Source organism: Echinops telfairi, unplaced genomic scaffold (assembly GCF_000313985.2).
Source record: "Echinops telfairi isolate 266 unplaced genomic scaffold, ASM31398v2 ScPeMD7_1;HRSCAF=3_0, whole genome shotgun sequence".
NCBI classification, from domain to species: domain Eukaryota; kingdom Metazoa; phylum Chordata; class Mammalia; order Afrosoricida; family Tenrecidae; genus Echinops; species Echinops telfairi.
Window position 1 is genome coordinate 16423366 of NW_022103896.1, and position 22735 is coordinate 16446100.

The 22735-nt window shown below is 38.4% G+C and overlaps 1 protein-coding gene across 2 annotated transcripts in view; it reads left to right on the forward strand.

Annotated features, from left to right (window-relative positions):
- The window catches only part of ATAD2 (ATPase family AAA domain containing 2), a 56094-nt gene that overhangs the window by 9261 nt on the left and 24098 nt on the right, over positions 1 to 22735 (forward strand). The window contains exons 6-12 of one of the 2 annotated variants that reach the window (XM_045285880.1): positions 333 to 506; positions 1135 to 1252; positions 6971 to 7078; positions 9249 to 9360; positions 9640 to 9755; positions 14428 to 14602; positions 15372 to 15460. In XM_045285880.1, coding sequence (XP_045141815.1) covers positions 333 to 506; positions 1135 to 1252; positions 6971 to 7078; positions 9249 to 9360; positions 9640 to 9755; positions 14428 to 14602; positions 15372 to 15460 — 892 coding nt within the window. The remainder of the gene's footprint in view (positions 1 to 332; positions 507 to 1134; positions 1253 to 6970; positions 7079 to 9248; positions 9361 to 9639; positions 9756 to 14427; positions 14603 to 15371; positions 15461 to 22735) is intronic. The other variant, XM_030888086.2, reaches the window with a different exon arrangement.

The following is a 22735-nucleotide window of genomic DNA, read 5'->3' on the forward strand; positions in this document are numbered from 1 at the left end:
TTGCATAGGCTGGTGTGCTTCTTCCATGTGGGCTTTGTTGCTTCTGAGCTTGTTGGCCGCTTGATTACCTTCAAGCCTTTAAGACCCCAGACGCTATACTTTTTGATAGCCGGGCACGGGATCACTGAAGACAAATGGGTGCATAAGCAAATGTGGCGAAGAAATTTAGGTTTTTTTTCTAAATCTTCATTTGACATTGTAAAAGAACTAGAGATTCTATGAACAATCTAAAAGATAAATAGATAGATGAGACACTGCCCCACTCATCTCTGTTAAAAATTGCTGGTGTTTTGATGACTATCCTTTTGGAAGTAAGTATTTCTCAATTGTAGAATCTTCTGAAGAGGGTGAAGACCAAGAAGATGAAGATGATGGTGAAGATGATGATGATGGTGAAGATGATGAAGAAGAAGAAGATGATGAAGAGGATGGAGAAGAAGATAATCAGAAACGATATTACCTCAGACAGAGAAAAACTACTGTTTACTACCAAGCTCCATTGGAAAGTAAGTGTGTATATCATTTTTTCTAGGAGATGATGTTAATTGTTTTATTAGCATTGTCCTAACTGTCCCTCTTCTTTGATTCTTTCTTGGTGTCCAGTATTTTTATATTAGGGTACTGTCAAATATTCATAGCTGTTGTCTGCTAAACCTAGCGTAAAATTGCATGAAGTTATTTCTTCCAGAGAAAGTTAAAAATGGCAGTCTTGACTAAAGCAAGTAATTGGGTTATTTTGAAATTTTATATGCCTGCCATTAAATATTTTAGATTCCACAGCTTTCTAATTTAGGCTATTTGTCAGTTTGTCCAGCTAGAACTGATTTTGATTTATATTACCATTATAACTCAGTGCTTGTGAACCATAGACAATCATGACTGAAAAATCACTTGTTAGGCACCAAGTACTATCATAATGGTTGTGGCCATTGTGTGTTTGAGTTAATATCTATATTGTACTTATTTTCAACAGCAGCCCTGCAGACATAGAGGTTTAAAACATGAGCAGTAAAATAATCTAGTAGATATTTAGTAGTAGTTTCATGGAAGGCCTTTGTAAGTATCCTGATGAAGAGTAAAAATACCTTCACATATACTTGCATTTCAAGCAGATATCTTTTTTTTTTTTAATAGAACCTCGTCATCAAAGAAAGCCCAACATATTTTATAGTGGCCCTGCTTCTCCTGCAAGACCAAGATATCGACTGTCTTCTACGGGACCCAGAAGTCCTTATTGTAAACGCACCAACAGGTTTGGGTCTGAAATAGTGATTTATTTATGAAAACATAAGTGTGGCTATTTTAGGGTAGAGTTTTAAGAGTTTTAGAAAATATTAATAGAGAATTCTAGAATTTTACATTTTGGATAATTTAGCTCTATACTTATAGTGTTCTAACTCCTATTTTCATAGATTTATTTTTGCTTTTGCTTCCACTAATAGGAAGTGTTAGTAAATATCATGGTAATACCTTAGTGTGTTCCATTGATCTACGTTCTTAGTAACAGAGCTTTCATTTATTTAGTATTTGTTGTACTCCTGATTCTTTGTTAAGCATTTATATAGACTTGTTTCATCCTCACAGTAAATTAAGAGTATAGATTTAGTCTTGTCTTCACATACTGTCACAGACATTTTCATTGAATACTCAAATTATTCATGTGTTTCTTTTCCTCTTACGCCCACTTATTGGTTGGAGTTGTTTATACAAATCTAAGCTCAAAGAAGGAACTTCCCTGGTTACTTCCTCAGTCTCCTGAGTAATGGAATGTTTTCTGAGGCATTAGAACCGTCAGGGTAACAGTAGCACTGTGGTAGTTGATGAATGACAGAGCTTGTTGGTGAAGATTAAAACAGAGAAAAAATGACCTTGGTATGGGAAATTTTACTTTTTCCCTAACAATACTATTTATTTGCCCAGAAATAAGACTGACGTCTTGAATAACTCCTGTAAGTAGGTCATCAAAGCAGCAGAGTGTCCAATCCTGCTGTGATGTGAAGTGTTGACAGATTCACCTTTTCTAACAAAATATGAAACAGTGTTTGTGTCCCTAGTATTACTATGACTAAACTGAGATGCTTAATTTTATTTTCAAACTGTCAAAATCACAGTGTACATTCTAGATTTCTTCTTGATGGAAAGCTCTGCAGAAGCTGAGAAAGGTGGAGGATTGAGAAGACAAACTGACAGGGCTGACCATGATAAAGTAGAGTCAGTAGAAGTGAGAGGCTGTTACTCTGAGATTTCAGTTCTTCCATCATTACTTGATTTATGCTTCTGAAAGTAGCATGCCTGTTCATTGACCACCTGCATAACTACTTTCTATCTTGCAGAGGGTTCTTAGTTGCAATACTGTAACAAATGTTCCGTATCCTACTGTGTGCCAAGTTCAAGAACTAACCAGATCCTGCACATCATCTCATAAGCTAATGAAAAACTCCCACACATGTTGGTTGAAGTAGAAACAGGTCACATTCTTTGACCTGATGATCCTCTGTTGTTGATTTTGTTGCCCTCTGAACTTTGGTTCTGTGCTTGTTAACAGGAGCTATATTAAGAGATAATTCACATACTTTTATAGTCCACACACTGAAAGTGGACAATTCCGTAGCTTTTCATATACTCACGGGGTTGTGTAAACAACACTACAGCCTGTTTGCCTATTTGAGAAAAAGCTCATCTCTTCAGAAAGAAACCCTGAACTCTTCAGTTATCCCCCAAACCCCTCCATCTTTTTAGCCCTAAGTAACCACTATAAATTTGCCTATTTTAAATATTTCTTATGAATAGAATCTTTTGTGTGTAGCTTCTTTCACTTAAAGTGTTTTCAACGATATCTGTAGCGGAATACAAGGCAGTCCTGGGATGACAAATGTCAGACTTAGTAGACAACTCCTATTTGCTATTTAATGTCATGTAAATTTGCCCTCCCTTTGAAACGATTGAACTAACATGTTTTTTCATCACAATTGCCTTCACTAGCTGCATATTCAGCTTTTAACTTTGAAAAGGCTTCAGACCTAGCGAATCAAACCAAACCACCCACTGCTGTGGAGTTGATTCCACTTTATAGTGAGTGATGTTATGGGACAGAACTGTCATTATTATTGTTTTTAACTGCCATTTGTGGTCTCCAACCTCTAGCGACCCTATGCACAACAGAACGAAACACTGCATGGTCCTGCACCAGCCTCAAAGTTGTTCCTACACCTGAGCCCATTGATGCAGCCAGTGTTGATTCATCTTGTCCAGGGCTGCCTTCTTTTTCACCGCCCCTCTACCCTACCGAACACAGTGCCCTTCTCCAGAGACTGGTTTCTCCTGACAGTGTGTCCAGTGTATGTAAGATGAAGTCTTGCTATCCTTGCCTCTAATGAGCACTCTGACCTTACTTCTTCCAATTCAGATCTGTTTTTCCTTTTAACAGTCCCTGGTACTTTCAATATAGAACAGGTGTTTCCCTGTCTGCTTTACGGAAGAAGGCTGCCATATCTTTCTCTTGCAGAGCAACCGGTGGGCTCAAACTGCCAACCATTTGTTGGCCGCAGTGTGCTTTAACCTTTGTGCCACAAGAGTTCGCGTTCATTGCCCTAAATAAGAACTATATGCATTTAATCCAATTTACCTACAAGTTTGACTTAAAGATATACTAAAGGGTGGATCCTACTTGGGACTTAATGTGTTCCATTCCTTTTGGTTTTCAAGCAATGTTCCATTCATTGTATTCTGTGTTCCACAGTTTATTGAACCATTCATCAGCTAATAGACATTTGGGCTGTTTCTGCTATGGGCTATTATGGATAGTGCTGCTGTTCACATTCATGTACACGTTTTTGTGTGGACATTTGTGTGTTTTCCCCTTTTGGGTATATACTAGGAGTGGAGTTCCTGGGCCAAACTCTGTTTAACGTGGTGTTAAGGAACTGCCCAGCTCTTTTTCCTGTAATGTATGAGAACTCAATTTGCTTCATATCTTCAGCATCTCTTGTTATTATCTGACTTTTTTATTATAGCCCTTTAAAAATTATTTTAAACATTCTTGCCAACAACCTAATAATGGTAGTCATTTTGCTTAGCGATTTTACTTTTTCTCCATGAGACCAGCTACCTGAACTACCTAGGCACGGGGACAAAAATGTATGTCCAAAGAATCATTTGAGCATTGCTCTTAGTATTCGTGGCAAATGATCCAGAAACCCTGCAGCCACAGTGCAGGGTCTCCCTTCCTTTTGAAGTGCTGCTTTTATGCAGGATTCTCTTCCATCTGGTTGCTAGTCTCTTGTAATTTAAGGTTTATTGTTTGGCTTCAAATTTGTAATCTCTGGGCCAAATTTAGCCCTTTTGGATAATAAGGCAACATAATAGCCCATTTGCTTCATCAGTATTCCAAAATAGGTATCTGTCTTTTGATGGGCTTGCTTGTTAAGGAGCTAGGACTGGTAACCAGATGCTTCCGTGTGAGGTTCAGAGACCTAGTCCAGTGCTTATCCCTGCTCAATTTTTCACTGGCTGTTAGTATAGATGAATAGAATGTATATATGAGTTTAGAGTCTTTTTAAAAATAAGAATAATGGCCTTCCTACACTGTGGAATAATTGTTAAGAACATGAACCGAGGGCTAGTCCTGCCTTGGCTCAGAGCTTGCCTCTGCCTCTCTTTTTAATGACTTTTTGCAAGTTGTCTCATAATAGTTTGAGAATTCGACAAGTTGATGTGTGTTAAGCATTTCAAACAGTCTCTAGTGTACACAATTGCCTTCGTAAGTGGCACAGTGATTAAGTACTCAGCTGCTAACCTAAAGGAGTTAGAACCAATTTGAGTACAATGGGTTTGGTTTTTGAGTTAAGTATGTAAGGATGCTTCAAAAAGTTCATGGAAATATAGAGTTCAAAGATAAGGGAATTTTACCATGAATTTTTTTGTGTGTGGATTAGGTGGGAGTTTACGTATCACGTCACCTTTTTTTCATTCAAAAGATTTTTTTTTCCATTTCATTTAAGCAGCTTATCAAACTGTCCCTGTTTCTTCCCCCAACTCCCCAACCCCAACCTTTTTCTTCCTCATCTTCCGCTTGTTGGATGTTATTGCCCCTTTCACCCAGGTTAACACCTGTCTACCCTCTAACCTAAAACTTTCCCTTTCCTCCTTGCCCCTCCTACCCCTGGTCACCATCAAAGTCTATTTCTTTAGGTGTGAAAACCTTTTCTTAATTAAAAGTAATAATAGCTATTCCAGGAAATTTTTAAGCCCCTCTCTTTGATGTTGTTTAAAAATCCTTACTTTGCAAATCAATCATTGGAAATCTAATATCAGTGCACAAGATTTTGTTAACGTTTCCTTATAACAACAGTAGTAGTTTGTGAAATAAACAACTGAAAATCACTAGTATAGTCATATATAAAATGCGGATTCTTGGAATAGACAGCTAGCTAGCTATTGAAATAGAATTAGAATAGGCCAGACTAATATTTTAACAAAGCATTTAAACTATGAGCCCCTCGACTGTAAAATGAGTTACTAATAGGTACTGGTGCAGAGTTGTTATTAGGATTAAATGAGATCATATGCCAGGCAGCTGATACATGAAACACTCGGGGAAATATCCATTCCTTTTATCAATTGTATAAAGCTAGTCTTTAATTGTGTAAATAGATAAAGAAATTAAAACCCTGTCATAATGGTAATATTAAACAAGTTAACTTGTCATATAAAAATTTAGGATTGTCACAGCAGTGGTATTTGGTATGTTTGAGTGGGTAGGTGGGTGGAGGATTATTTAAGCATTTATATGTGTGTTTCCACACTTCTTACCCAAAACTCTTGGGACCATCTGTTTTACAGAATTCAGATGTTTTGTTGTTTTGATAAAGATTTACAGTAATAACATTGCATACATAGTATGTAATATTATTATCTCCAGAATGTATGGGACACGTAAGTCAAACACACTGATAATGCTTTATCAAAATGTATGAATAATCATAGTAAGTGAGATAAATAGCAACAATCAATTACTTCAACAAGAATTCAGGTTATGTTTTGCTGCTAATTGGGAATACTTTCCCCCCCCCTCAGAGTTTTTAGGTATAGAATTCTTTTTTTAATTTTTTTTTTTTAGATAGAATTCTGCACCTACGTTAATGGATTGTGAACTTTTAATATTTTTGGAAACGCCTACTTTTAACATAACTATACTCTGACTCAGGGAAAGCTCTGGACCCTGAGCTAATAAATGGATGATAAAGAGTTTTTCCTGCCACTTTATTTCCCCCTCATTCCCCTGGGACTTCTAAGGAATCCTGGTGGTGCCATTAGGGAAGAAGCATTGGTCTTCTAGCCACATGGTCTGTGGTTCAAACCCATCAGCCACTCCACAGGAGAAAGATGTGGCCATGTGCTTCCGAAATGATTTACAGATAAATAGGTAACCTCTAAGGTTGCTCTGAGTCAAAATCAGCTTGATGCAATGGGTTTGGTTTGGACTTGACGGGTCTTTTGTTATTGGCCAAAGGTAGAAATTATTTTATTTCATTTTAACACTTGACATCTTTCTAATACTACCAAATGACCCAAGAATTTGATAGTATTTTTATCCTTTTTTTGTGTGAGTGAGAATACTGAGGCTCATCTGGGTTGGGGAGCACGTTCACATTCACATTCACACAGCTGCTTGCGTGCCAAGTCAGGAATTGACAGTTGAGTAATAATCTTTTCCCAGCCATTCTCCTTAAGAGTAACTTAATGAACATTTGATGGCCAGTCTTACTGCAGCCTACAGTCATTTTGCCTCTACTTCTCAGTATCCAGATCTCTTGTTCCCTTCAAAAGAGTCAACCTCAAAAGCAATTTTAGTGACTGGGCAGATGTTTTGATTTTGGGAGCACTGGGTTTTACTGATGTTTGGCTCTTAGGGCCCTTTTCCCCACATCTTTCCTCATCATGACATCAGACACTTTCCTCCTCTCGGTAGACGAAGGCATGCAATCCACAGTAGTGACTCGACTTCCTCTTCCTCTTCTGATGATGAGCAGCACTTCGAGAGGCGCAGGAAAAGGAGCCGTAACAGAGCCATCAGCAGGCAAGTACGATGCTGAGGCCTTTGTACACTAACCACATTTGTGCTTTAAATTGCTGAGAAAATTGGAGAATTTGGGAATGTGCACAGGTTGGTTAATAGGATCATTTTAGATAAGTGTGTTGTCTTGTGGTAAATACCTATAGCTGAAATTAAAGAATAGGTTCGACCCTGGTCAAGTTTTCTTTGGAGACCATTACTGAACTTAGACTGCTGTATAAACATTGAAACGAGGAAATAAATGATTTTGTTTGCTTTTTTGTTTTTTTCTGTTCAATTTCCCCCCCAGTTATAGCACATTCTAATTTTAGAACTCTTGAGGAAAACTAGAGTTGACTAATTTAATAACTGTTTTTATACTTCCATTGTTAAACCCATGTTTATTAACCAATTCATATGATTTTCTCAATAATAATGAAATGAACAGGGAAAGGATGATTTCCCACTTTATAGATGTGGGTGATAAATCCTAGTGATGAAATGGAATCAGAGCACAGTCCGTGATGAAGCAATTGGAACGTTCCAGGGGTATTCAAACCAGCTGAGCTCTGTCATGTATCATGTGAGGGCTGCTTGGTTCACATGTGGCTTGAACACTCACGGTGTGGCTAGTTTAAACTGAGTTGTGCTCTAAGTGCAAAAGTAGGAGCTTTGGGGGCATAGTGGTTACATGTTGGGCTGCTACCCACAAGGTCAGCTGTTTGAAACCACCAGCCGCTCCTCAGGAGAAAGATGAAATTTTCTGAAACCCACAGGTTTTGAATCAACTCGATGGCAGTGAGTTTGGGTGTTTTGATTAGTAAGTGCAAAAACAAACTTATATCTCAAAAACCTTGCTTTTCTTAAAAAAGGGAAAAAACCTCAATTTAAAATATATACACTAATTAAGATGATAATATTTTAGATATTAGGATAAAAACAATACATTATTAAGATTTATTTCATTTTTTATGTGACTAATAAGAAATTTAAGATTGTATTTGTGACTTGCAGCTTTTTCCTATTGGACAGACAAGAATTGGATTACCTGAGCGCTCTGTGCTTTGATTACTCTGAGCCTTGGTAGTGTAGTGATGATGAAGCACTCAGCTGCTAACTGACAAGTCACCAGCTTGAACCCTCCAGCTTCTCTGTGGAATAAAGATGTAGCCATCTGCCTCTATAAAGATGCAGGCTAAGGAAATTTACAGGGCAGTCAGATTCTGCCTTGTAGGGTCATTTGAGTTGGGATCAACACATGGCAATGGCTTTGATTTTGGGGGGTTTAGCTGTATATTTGAAGTTAATCCTATGTGTTATTATTGTGTAGTTATACTTTTATCATGAATTCTTTAAGAAACACCCTTTTAAAAACCAAAATTGAAAACTTGTCAATCAAATGATTTTACTGTAGAAATTCCTTGACATCTGGGGCCAGCAGAAATTGTCACTGTGATCAGCTGGGCATGCTTTCACTAATGCTCAGTCACTACAGTCATGCTTAGACTTTCTAGCCTCTCACATACTGGTTTTCCTTTTTTATATATAGAGTGAGCTGGTTCTTCTAGGTGTGTTCTTTGTAATAACCTACCATACTGGTTTGGAAAGTAGTTAAGCATTCTTGTGGAATTGATGTGGATGGATCTAGGTGCTGGTGGGTCCTCAAGATCTGGCTGAAGGGCAGTGTAGCAGAGTTGTTAAAAGTCTAGAGCCAGCTTGGCCTGCAGAAGTACTCGTATACGTCAGGGTTCTGCTACTTAACTGTGAGACCTTGGGAAAATTAGTGAATCTCTTTGTGCCCCAATCTTCTTTTAAATAGGGAACATAATAGTACCTACCCCTTAGACTTGAGAATTTATTAGATGTAAAGCACAACGCAATGTCTGGAAAATGGTAAACACTATACGAGTATATTAGATGGGGCCATTAGCATATGTTTTGTCACTGTGAGTTCTCCACTGTAGGTTACTTAAGGGTACTCAGGACATCTTGTTAACAGATTTTCATTTGTAACACTTCTGGGCCTCAGTTTTCTCACCTACAAATAAAGTGAAGTTGAAATGCATACACAAGATTGCTTCAGCTCAGATTTTTTAAAATTCCTACAAGAAAATGTTCATAATCTAACATAGAATTGGGGAACAGAGAGGGAATTGATGGGTGTTTTATTTATTTTTAAAAAGTTCTTTTTCAGTAGGTGCCTTCCACTCAATTTTCGGAAAGAGGAATTGAAAGGAATTTATAAAGATCGAATGAAAATTGGAGCAAGCCTTGCTGATGTCGATCCAATGCAACTAGATTCTTCAGTGAGTATTGTTTTTGAAATGTATATTGCTTGAGCTACAATATTGCTAATTCGTTCTTGTTAGTTTTAACATTAAAAGGAGACCTGTTGTGGATGGGTTGTTTGTTTTTTTGTTAGAAAGTTGAACCTTCATAAGACTTTCTTACTTCTTGTCTTAACTTCAGGCCCAAACTAGTATTCATGAGTTGACTCTGTATGAGTTAGACAGAATTTGGGGCTGGATGACATTTTAATTTTGATTTCACATCTAAGAATGCCAATGTTGCCCCTCTCTTACCAGGTACGGTTTGATACTGTGGGTGGCCTGTCTAATCATATTGCAGCTCTCAAAGAGATGGTGGTTTTTCCATTACTTTATCCGGAAGTCTTTGAAAAATTCAAAATTCAACCTCCAAGGTAATTTAATTATAGTTTTTATTTTAATCAAGATCTGGACTGAATTACTATTGTATATAAAGATAATGCTTTTTTTGAAAATTTTCAGATCTATGGTAATTTGTAGGTTTGCTATGAGTCGGTCAATTTGATGGCAGTGAGTTTTGATTTTGCGATTTAATTTACACTTTTGCAAGGTCTTGGGAGCTTTGAATATTTTTTATTTTCATGTTTAACATGAAAAACCTTTAAAAATCATTTTCCGTGGCTTTTCAAACATTTAATGAAATTCCTCCCACTTGTACTATTCTTTACTTCTCTCATTTTTAAAACTTGGTTTTAAATTTGCATCAAGAAATGTACATAGTGAAAGTAAGCCTTAGAAAGAAACATGGTAGCTATCCCTCCTCCACCTTTCCCCATCCCTAATTTCAACTCCCCAGAAACAACCCTCAGCTTCTTTAGTGTATTAGTCTAGGTACTTTAGAGAAACAAATCCACAGCAACTCATGTATAAGACAGTTTTATGTAAAGAAAGTGTGCATCATGAAAACATCCCAACCCAATGCTGCCCAAGCCCACAAGTCCAACATTAACCCAACACCAGTACACAAAGTCCTCCACCTCATGAAACAGAGGCAATGATGCCGACTGCAGGAGGAAAGCTGAGTCAGTGAACGAATAAGCATCTCAGCACTAGCAGGGGTCTCCACACGGCTGCTCCAGCACCCAGGGCTGCATCGGGACAAGTCCATGTGGCTTCTCCTTGGGGATGTCTTGTAGGAAGTCAGTCTTGCAAGCTGAAGCAGGGAACTGCTAAGGCAGCTGCACCCTGGTGAGACCATCACAAAGCAAGAGACCCGAGAACTAGAAAGGCGAAGCTCACCACCCATTTATCCCTCCGCCTTTCAATTAGCCCCACATGTGATTATCGGCCAGGTTGGCACAATTAACTAACTCATTTAGCTATTGGAAAACCATTGGAACATATCCACTGTTCCTGATTCTTCAGTGTTTTGGCCATAACCAATAGACTTCCTATAAGCAGTGGTAGTTTGCAGCTTTACTGTTCCCACCCCCCACATACGTACATTCTTTGCTTGCTTCATCGGCTCCCAGTAGTTATATATATATATTTTTAAGTCTTATTGTTTGCCATTTTATTGGGGGCTTATACAACTCTTATCACAATCCATACATATATCAGTTGTGTAAAGCACATTTGTAAATTCATTGCCCTCATCATTCTCAAAACATTTGCTCTTCACTTAAGCCCCTGGCATCAACTCCTCATTTTTCTCCCTCCCTCCCCACTCCTTCCCTCTCTCATGAGCCCTTGATAATTTATAAATTATTATTTTGTCATGTCTTACACTGTCCGACATGGAGGATCATACAACTCTTATCACAATCCATGCATACATCCATTGTCTCAAGCACATCTGTACATATGTTGTCATCATCGTTTTCAAAGCATTTTCTTTCTACTTGAGCCCTTGGTATCAGTTCCTCATTTTTCCCCCTCCCTATCCCTCCTTTTCTCCCTCATGAACCCTTGATAATTTATAAATTATTGTTATTTTTTCATGTCTTGCACTGTCCGTTGTCTCTCTTTACTTCTTGTCTGTTGTCCATGCCTTTTAAATTGTTGAATCGCCTTTCAGTATTTGCCTTATGACTATGTCAGGTTTGTGTACAGCTGAGCCATGTACAGTACCTCTCCTTTCCTCTACAACTCCTCATTCCCACAACTTTAATGTTCACTTGGAATAGTGTGTGTGTGTGTTTTGTGGTTGCTTACCATCAATTCAAGGAGCTTTAGTGGTGCTGCAGGTTGATCATTGAGCTGCTAGCTAGCCACAAGGTCAACAGTTCAAACCTAAACCCACTAACTGTTTTGAGGGGGAAAGATGAAGCTGTCTGCTCTCCTAACAATTAACATTGTCAAGAACCCTATGGAGCACTTCTATAAGAACCCTATAGGCCCCTGTAAGGTCATTGAGTTAGAATTGACTCATGAACAGTAGATTTGATTTTTTTTATTTTGGTGATCATTAACTAATGGAGTCCTAGTGGAATAGTGGTTAGCACCCTTCTGTTAACTGAAAGGTTGACAGTTTGAACACATTATCTGCTTCCTGAGAGAAAGTTGTGGTAACCTCTTTCCAGCCTTGGAAACCCGACTGGGCAGTTCTGCTCTGTCCTACAGAGTTGTTATGATGGGAATTGACTCACCAGCAACAGGATTGATTTGGGGATAATCAATTCATCGGCAAAGTCTTCCTCAACTCAAACTCTTCTCAGTCAAACCTATTGTGTAATCTGCTTTTAGACAGATCCTTCTTGGAGCCTTTATTCTCCTGCTTCACTCTAAATTAGTGATTCTTAATCAGGTGTACGAGTTCAGTTTAGGGCAGCGGTTCTCAACCTGTGGGTCGCAACCCCTTTGGGGGTTGAATGACCCTTTCACAGGGGTTTCCCAATTCATAACAGTAGCAAAATTACAGGTATGAAGTAGCAACCAAAAAAATTTTATGGTGGGGGTGGGTGGTCACCACAACATGAGGAACTGTATTAAAGGGTCGCGGCACTAGGAAGGTTGAGCGCCACTGGTTTAGGGCCTTTCCATCACCATCATCGTAGGGATGATTTTCCTGCATTGGTTTCTAATTGATGAGATCTGCTTCCTAGATTTACCTAAAGTGATCTGGGTTTATAGATGTGTCTTGGTTAAACACATTCTTGTGATGTAAAACTTGTGGAAATGGATAATGATGATGGTAGCCCAACATGGTGAATGTAATTAATGTCACTGAATTGTGGGTTTAAAATGACAAACTCTTGTTTCTGTACATTTTCCAATTCTAGGTATTTCATATTAATAGGATCTTACAATATTTGTTGTGTGTGTTTTACTTAATTCAATAACCTTTTCAGGTTCATCCATGCATCACAGAGCATATTAGAATTTTCATTCGCTTTATGGCTTACTAATATCCCATCATGCATATGTACCACAGCTTGTTTTATCCATTCATCTGTTGATGGACACTGGGTAGTTTTCATCTCATGACCAGTGTGAATAATGCTTCAGTGAGCAAAAGCATACCTGGGTCTGTTTGAGTTTCTGCTTCTAAGTCTTTGGGTACTTAGGTAGGGGCAGAATTGTTGGGTCACAGTAATTCTTTACCTATTTGAGGAACCACCAAACTGTGGTTCCACATACTATTCCACAAACCCCCAACAAATCATAAGGGTGCCAGTTCTCCATAGCCTTGCCAACTTGTTTTTATTTTTGTAATGATAGCCATGCTAGTGAGCAGGAAGTGAGAGCTGGATGTTACTTTGATTCGTATTTCTCTATTGACTAACACTCTTGACCATCTTTTCTTGTGCTTATTGACTATGTGTATGGCTTCTTGGGAGAAAAGCCTATTTAAGCCCTTTACCCATTTAAAAATATTTTATAACTTTTTTTTGAGTTGTGGAAGCTTCCAAAAATACATCCTATTCCACTTGTTTGTCTGATTGTTTCTTTTTCTTAATGGCTTCTTTGTCATTTTTCCTTCTGGATTTAATTATGTCAATGTTTCATAATTTTCTATTTTATTTATTTTCTCTCCTATACTATTTTCTTCCCTTCTTCATTTCATTTTTTTAATACTTTTATTGAGGGCTCTTACATCTCTTATCACAATCCATACATTCATCCAGTGTGTCAAGCACATTTGCACATATGCCGCCATCATCACTTTCAAAGCATTCTCTTCCCACTTGAGCCCCTGATATTAGCTCTCCATTTCTTCCCCCTTCCTCCCCCCAACCCTCCCTCACAAACCCTTGATAAGTTATAGATTAATATTTCCATATCTTACATCGTCCTCTGTTGCCCTCACCCACTTTTCCATTATTCTTCCCCCTGGGAGGGGGTTCTAGGTTGATCCGTGTGATCAATTATCCTTTCTCCACCCCCCACCCCCCTATGCCCTAATCCTACTAGTATCTCTACCCCTCATTGTTGCCCCTGAGGGGTTTATCTATCCTGGATTCCTTGTGTTGTAGCAGTGTGCATGTTCTATTCTAATCCGATTTCTAAGATAGAATTGCCCCTCTTCATTTTTAGTATGTTTTCTTATTAAACTCTTGATGGTCCTGTCACTGACCCTGAAGCTTCTAGATCAGCGGTTCTCAACCTGTGGGTTGCGACCCCTTTGGGGATGAAATGACAACCTGTGGGTCACGACCCCTTTGAGGGTTGAACGACCTTTTCACAGGGGTCGCCTAAGACCATTGGAAAACATATTTCCGATGGTTGGGGATCACCACAACATGAGGAACTGTATTAAAGGGTCGTAGCATTAGGAAGGTTGAGAACCACTGTTCTAGATGAAATTTGCTGTACTTTCCCATGATGTCTGTTTTAAATTAAACTATCAAGTGTTTTTAAGCATGATTTCTATTCAGACAGTATAAGAACATGATGAACAAATATAAGAAAATCTGTTCCAACTAAAAGGTTTTATTTACAGCTTCAATATGAATGCTCATGTTTTATGGATTGAAACTGCTTCAGTTGCTTTCTTTTTACTTTTCACTAAGTGAATTTGTAAAAGTGGTTCCCCATTTGATTTAAAATTTTGTCTATAAATAAACTTTTTATTGTAGTACTAAAAGATTGTGTATTCTTTCACAGAGGTTGTTTGTTTTATGGTCCTCCTGGAACTGGGAAAACTCTGGTTGCTAGAGCACTTGCCAATGAATGCAGCCAGGGGAGTAAGAGAGTGGCATTTTTCATGAGGAAAGGGGCTGACTGTCTGAGCAAATGGGTAGGGGAATCCGAAAGACAGCTCCGCTTGCTGTTTGACCAGGTATGATATTCACATGTATCTCGATGGGGAATTCCATAATCTATGTTGACGCGAGTTTAAAGATTAGAGAAATATTTTATTTAATCTTTTTTCATACAGATTCTAAAGAATTGGGCAAACTGTAAAGCTTTTTTCTTGCTATATCTGGAGAACACTGAACTCTAATGAAAAACTTTATAGTAAAATTTAAAAAGAAATAGTTGAATTGAATTCTTTGGTGTCTGTCTCATGCCTGGAGAGTGGTGTCACATTTTTTTTTTTTGAGTGGTGTCACATTTAAAGAGACCGTGTAGTGCATTGTATTATGTCTCTGCCCAGTAGCTGAAAAACAGGACTGCCTTGAATGGCTTTCCATTGCATATCCCAGGTCACAGGGACAGCACATGGTCAGAGACTGCATTCTGGTGGACAGAGATCTGCTGCTGCAGATGTTTTTAATCCCTTGTTGGAACTTCTTAATTGTAATTATACAAAAGTAGATAAAACTGGAATCTTGCTCAGTGATGCTTTCTTATCCAGACACAAGCAAGAATCTCACATCGCCTTTCTTTGCCTTGTTTTATAAATTGGTCATTAAAAGAGATTTCTTGTGTGAGCAATAACTGTAGCAATATAACCATCTTAAATTAACTGAATATTTCCCATTGAAAACCAAGTAGTATAAAACTATATACTATAATAATTTAATCTGAATCCTTAAAACTCTTCTGTTAAATTGATGTCATTGAGACCATTTGTGGTAACATGGACTGATGGACCTACTTTCTAGGCCTATCAGATGCGCCCATCCATTATTTTCTTTGATGAAATTGATGGCCTGGCTCCAGTACGATCCAGCAGGCAAGATCAAATTCACAGGTAAAACTAGCTCATTGGCATTCAGCCTTTCTTTCTATATTCTCAGCTGTATTTCATAATGCTTGAGAGAGAAAACTTTGGTGAAAGAAACTTTAAAAAGTAGTGATTTTGGTTTTTGGAAGCACTTATACCCTTTGACACTGAGTTGGTCCCAAGTCCCTAGTGGCACAGTGGTTAAGTGCTTGATTGAAAACTGAAAGATAAACATTTTGAATATATTAGGGACTCCATGAGAGGAAAATGTGGTTTTCTGCCTCTGTAAGGATTTATCACCTTGGAAACCATTCTGCTCTGTCCTAGACAGGGTCCCCATGAGTGTTTGGTAGTAGAATCCTGGTAGGTACAGGAAAACCTGTAAGCTGAAACTCAACCAGACTCCCTTGTTTTTCAAGGTCTTGCAAAGTTTTCAGCCATCTACCATTTTTCTATTGCTCGTTTTAGTGGAAAATGTTTGTATTTTCCTTCTCTGGTTGGTTTGTTTCTATTTTAAATAGGTTCCAGCATTCTCAGGTCTTCCTATTGTACAAAAAGTAAAAAGCAAACCTATTCTGGGGTGTGTTAGTCTAGGTAGACTAGAGAAACAAATCCATAGAAACTCATCTGTATATAAGATAAAGTTTTATATAAAGGGTAATTGTACAGTAAGAAACTCATCCAGTCCAAGCCCATAAGTCTGATATTAGCTTATATGTCTGATACCAATCTATAATGTCCTCTTCAGACTCATGAAACACATGCAATGAAACAGAATTCAGGACGATCACAGGCCAGTGGGTAGAAAGTCTTTGGATCCAGTGGCATTGTAAGCATCTCAGCGCTGGCAGGGGTCTCCACGTGGCTCCTTCAGTTCCCAGGGCAAGGGGTCTATCAGCATAGTGCCATGTGTCTTGTCAGTAGAGAGTCTCCAAGCGAGTGAGCAGAGAGAGAGACAAGTGTCTTCTGCCTCCAAGGAGGAAAAAAAGTTCCCAGAATTCTCAGGAGAATGCCATGCCTACACAGAGGCATCGTTGGCTATGACCCGATTGACAGACTAAACTCCACCTCTTCGCTCTTAATCCTCTCAAGTCCAAATTGACACCGGATTATGTAGCTACTACATGGGGGGTGAAGTGTTCTGAAACAACACTTTTCATATCTTGTTTACAGAAGATTTGACTCTTGATGAGAACTTAAATACTCCGAGGGCAGGCAGGTAAGGCAAAAGAGTGAGGCAGGCTAGGAGTGAATGTGGGGACTAGCTATGATGGGGCAGGTTGACTGCATGCCCAAACTTAAGATCTTGACCATCTGATTTTAGCTCCAATATATTATGGAAGTACTATTCATTCTCAAATTTTATACTCAAGATCAGGGGTCCTCTTTTAAAACAGGAGCCCAGTTCACTGTCCCTCAGACCCGTTGGAGAGCCCGACTATAGTTTGCACATATCTTATTTTGAAGTAAAAAACAAGACGGGGCAAAAACACCCAATGGGCCAGATAAATATCCTCGGCGGGCTGCATGTGGTCCCTGTTTGAGGACCCCTGCTCAAGACTCTCAGATTTAACTTGAAGCAAAATCTAAAGTTTGAAATTTCTCAGTGGATCTCATGTATACTTTGGCAGCCATCTCAAAAGTTGTTTTGTTGATGTGCTAGAAGGAGATACAGAATGCCAGGCAAGCAAGATTTAAGACTCCTGACGATGCTCAAGCATTAATGAATGCATACCCAGAAATAAAAAAGCACAACTGGAACCTGAAGGTCCTTTTTGGTGATTGTGACCAGAGGCATTGGCAGAAGATTTTGGTAGATAGGCAGGCCAGATGTAATCCATCTCGGGGAAAAGAGAAGAGGCACCAAAGCTGAAAAGATTAGATAGGCCGAGACTCAGCAAGCAAGTAAGCACACTAACATTTTGGAATATGATTTGGGGAGAAAATGTGGTTTAACTCTGAATATTTCATTGGGATGCTACACAGTGAATGTTGCTCTACAGCCCGTACATTTTTAGTTGATATTTTAAAAAATAATTTTATTGAGAGCTCTTACAGATGTCTTAACATTGCATAATTCAAATGAATCGAGCATAATTGTACAATTGCTAATACAATCAGTTTCAAAACATTTTCTTTCTTCTTGTGAACTCTTTGATATCAGTTCCTCTTTATCCCCTCCCTCTCCCACCTTTCTCCCCAGGAACCCTTATTGATTGATTGATTGATTGCCATATCTTCCCTACTTTCTTTGTCACTGTATTAGTTTTAAAAAACTCACATAATTTCCCTCTCATTTTAATAGATTCCCTTTCTTGACTTTTTTTAATTGATCATTTTATTGGAGGCTATTACAGACATTATAACAATCCATAAATCAGTTACATCAGGCAAACTTAAACAGATGCTGCCATCATTTTCAAAACATTTTCTTTCTACATGAGCCCCTTGGTATCAGTAAAGCCCCTACATTTAATGAAAAACCTCTTTGTTCCTCAACTTGTAAATACTGCTTATTTAACAGACAAGTAGTACATTGTATACCAGTTTTTCATTAACAATTTATTTGTTGAAATCAATTTATGTAATGCCAGCTTCAAAGATACTTAGTAAATAAATATGCTTTGAACATTAAAAACATTTTTACATTCAAATTCTTTTTTTTAATTTATTGGGTTCTCGTAAAGCTCTTATCACAATCCATACATACATTCATGCACTGTTATGCAATGTTAAGACATCTGTAAGAGCGCCCAATGAAATGATTTTTTTAAATATCAACTAAAAATGTACGGGCTGTAGAGCAACATTCATTGTGTAGCATCCCAATGAAATATTCAGAGTTAAACCACATTTTCTCCCCCAATCATATTCCAAACACATTTGTATATATGTTGCCATCATCATTTTCAAGACATTTTCTTTCTATTAGAGCCTTTGATGTCAGCTCCTCATTTTTTTTACACTCCTTCCCTCACAAAACCTTGATAATTTATAAATTATTATTATTTTTTCACGTCTTAGACTGACCTATGTCTCCCTTCACCCACTTTCCTGTTGTCCGTCCCCCAGGGAGGGGGTTACATGTACATCATTGTGATCAGTTCCCCCTTTCTCCCCCCACCTTCCCCTTACTCTCCTGGTAGCGCTGCTGCCATTATTGGTCCTGAGGGGGTTATCTGTCTAGGATTCCGTGTGTTTCCAGCTCTTATCTGTACCAGTGTACATCCCCTGATCTAGCGGGATTACATTCACATTCTTAAGTATCCTTTAAACATTGTCAGCTCTTAAAGCACTCTCTTAAGACATGACTAGTTTAAGATTCTAACAGTAGCTTAGCTTCTTCATTGTAAAGACAAGTAAACTGCCATCCCTCCACAATAAGTTGCTTACCTAAGGGAGCATTTTCTAGCACACTGATGCCCCAAGAAGAATCCGATTATCGTTAGTTCCAGTTTGTTTTCACTGTACCAGACCTGAACTTAATTAATTTGGAGTAACTAATATTTGTGTGCCATTATTGTATTATGTTTAGGATGTAGTATGATTAATAGGTTTTAACATTTCTTTTTTATAATCATTTTATTGGGGCTCATACAACTCATCACAATCTGTACATACATCAATTGTGTAAAGCATACTTATACATTTGTTGCCCTCATCATTCTCAAAACACTGGCTTTCTGGTTCGGCTCCTGGAATCAGCTCCTCATTTTTCTTTTCTTCCCACCCCTCTCTTATGAACCCTTGATAATTTTTTTAATCGTTTTATTAGGGGCTCATACAACTCTTATCACAATCCATACATACATCAATTGTATAAAGCACATTTGTACATTCTTTGCCTTCATCATTCTCAAAATATTTGCTCTCCACTTAAGCCCCCCGCATCAGGTCCTCATTTTTCCCCTCTCTCCCAGCTTCCCCCTCCCTCGTGAACCCTTGATAATTTACAAATTATTATTTTGTCATATCTTGCCCTGTCCAACATCTCTCTTCACCCACTTTTCTGTTATCCCTACCCCAGGGGGGAGGAGGTCACATGTAGATCCTTGTAATCGGTTCCCCCTTTCCAACTCACTCTCCCTCTACCCTCCCAGTATCGCCACTCACAACCACTGGTCCTGAAGGGATTATCCTCCCTAGATTCCCTGTGTTTCCAGTTCCTATCTGTACCAGTGTACATCCTCTGGTCTAGCCAGACCTGCAAGATAGAATTGGGATCATGATAGCATTTAAGAACTAGAGGAAAGTTGTATTTTTCATCGTTGCTACATCACACCTAGACTGGCTCGTCTCCTCCCCGAAACCCTTCTGTAAGGGGATGTCCAGTGGCCTACAAGTGGGCTTTGGGTCTCCACTCTGCACTCCCCCACTCATTCACTGTGGTAAGATTTTTTTGTTCTGATGATGCTGATACCTGATTCTTTTGACACCATGTGATCGCACTGGCTGGTGTGCTTCTTCCATGTGGGCTTTGTTGCTTCTGAGCTAGATGGCCGCTTGTTTACTTTCAAGCCTTTAAGACCCCAGACGCTATATCTCTCGATAGCTGGGCACCATCAGCCTTCTTCACCACACTTACTTAAGATTTTGACATTTCTAACACCTAACAGTATTTACTATTTTCTGGTAGCTGCCTTTAACTTTATATATGTACAATAGCTCAGAGTGAATGACAGTGGTAGGTAAAAAGTTCATCTCTACTTCTCCTACTAGTAATCTTACAGACTTTTTATCTATGATGGACTTGTCTCACCACCACTTAGTGGATTTGGGTGCAATTTTAAAGGCATTGGAGATTTTTAGCAAGAAAAAATAGGAAACTTTTACCCAACAAAAACTTCATATCTTAAGTATTTCTTAAAAGAAATTTATTGTCTTTCTATTTGTTTTGTACTAAAGACCTTTAGAGTAAAAATTAATTTTTAGGAAATCTCTCTAAGACATACACAGTTATGTATTTGCTTATTTCTAAAAAACAAATGAGAAAACCCAGAAAAGTAAACTACAAATCTGAATTGTGTGTATATATCTGGAGAGAGTGTGCTATATAGAGACTTCTAGGGTATTCTCCATTGTATAATATACATGTGAAAGTTGGACATTGAATAGGGAAGACTGTAGAAGATTAGATGCCTTTGAATTGTGGTGCTGGAGAAGAATACTGGAAGTACCATGAACTGTTAGGACAAACCGATCTGTATTGGAAGAAGTAAGGCCAGAGTGCTCCTGGCAAGGATGGCAAACCTTCGTCTTACATACTTCCTTGTCAGGAGAGACAAGTCCCTGGAGAAGGCCTTCATGTTTGATAAAGGGCCACAAAATCAAGGAAGGCCCTGAATGAGATGGATTGACACAGTGGCTGCATCAGTGGGTTCAGGCATAGAAACAATTGTGAGGACGGGGAAGGACCATGCATTGTTTTCATTTTGTTGTGCATCGGGTGGCTATGGATCAGAGCTGACTCGATGGCATCTAACAACAAAGGGATGTGAGAGATTTAGGCACAGGGAACAAGGATGGAAGGTAGTTCTCTGAGCTTATTTTGTTTTATAGCTCTGCTTTTGGAACCATATAAATACTTTACATAAGTGGTGTAGTGGTTATGAGTTTGGCTGCGAAAGACAGGACTTCCTACTCCCATCAACAGTTAACAGTTAAAGTCTCAGAAACTCACTGGGGCAATTCTGCTCTGTCCTATAGCGTCATTATGAGTCAGTCTTGTCTCACTGGCAGTGAGAACAATTTAAGAAGAAACTGAAACAGAAATGAGCTACCTTTTAAGTGGGTAGTATAAACATTCTAGGAGAATTCTTTTCAAGTAACTTTGAAATATTAGCTTTCAATATATTTTGGGATATATCTTAAGGGGGGGAAATCAACCGCTCTTACCTGTTTTCTGTATCTTCTTGTTAACAATAACAATATAAGATAATGCAAATCATTAGTCATGTATTGTCATTAAGAGACAAGATTTTTTTTAAAAAGATTTTCAACTTTAAAAAAAGAAACATAAAAGATTTACTTAAAACTAGAATTTTTATTTTTGATTTTAAGTATCAATCTTGAATTTATTTTACAAAAACTCTTGACTCTGGACACAAAAAAACCTACAAACTGATAATCCAGTCGTAATTAGTTCCTCCTGTACCCAGAATGAGAGGCAACTCCAAAAGTATGGTGGTATATGACGATGGCACAGCAGCCAATTTTTAAGGGGCTCCTGTTGACCAAAGATGGGATAATTGGAGCATCAAAAATAATAATGACCACAATAGATTGAAATATGTAAAATACATAAAAACATGCATTTCATGGATACTTTAAAAATGTATCCCGTTAGTCGCCTCAGAAGTTGCTGAGTCATGATTTCATTGCACTGAATACTGACAAACCAAAGGGAAGAGCCAAAGATGTCATAACATTCCATGATTCAAGTAGATCACGCATACTTGTGCAATTGCTACAACAATCAGTTCCAAAACATATTTACTTTCTTATAAATATGCACATGAAATAGGTTCTGGAAATATTTATGGTTGGAATGATAGGTGTGAGGTTGGCTCTATTTTACAGACACTGGTGGTAGAGTCAAAAAAGAATCCTTTTGACTGTTGAACCTGCATGACAAAGACATGGAGGTTATTTTTACTGTTGTTCTCCATAATATATAATGTGTTTAGAATTCAATAGAAATCCTGGTATTTTAAGCATAAAATAATTGGGATTTTTTGTTTGGTTGATAATGCCTACCAAATGGAACCTTTTTTAACTTTTAGATACTCTTTGTACCACTTGATAACACTAGTACTTTTTAATAATATTTTATGATGTCACGTGTGTTTGCAAAGTCTTGATTTCCATTGAGAATTTACGCTTTGTTTTTTCTTAATCATTTTATTAGGGGCTCATAAAACTCTTATCACAATGCACACATACATTAATGTTGTAAAGCACATCCGCACATTCATTGCCCTCATCACTCTCTAAACATTTGCTCTCCACCTAAGCCCCTGGCATCAGGTCCTCATTTTTTTCCCCTCCCTCCCCGCTGCCCCCTCCCTCACAAACCCCCGACAATTCACAAACCATTATTCTGTCATATCCTGCCCTGTCCCACGTCTCCCCTCACCCACCTCTCCACTGTACATCCCCCAGGGAGGAGGTCACATGCAGATCTCTGCAATTGGTTCCCCCCTTCCAACCCACCCTCCCTCCACCCTCCTAGCATCGCCACTCACACCACTGGTCCCGAAGGGATCATCTGTCCTGGATTCCCTGTGTTTCTAGTTTCCATCT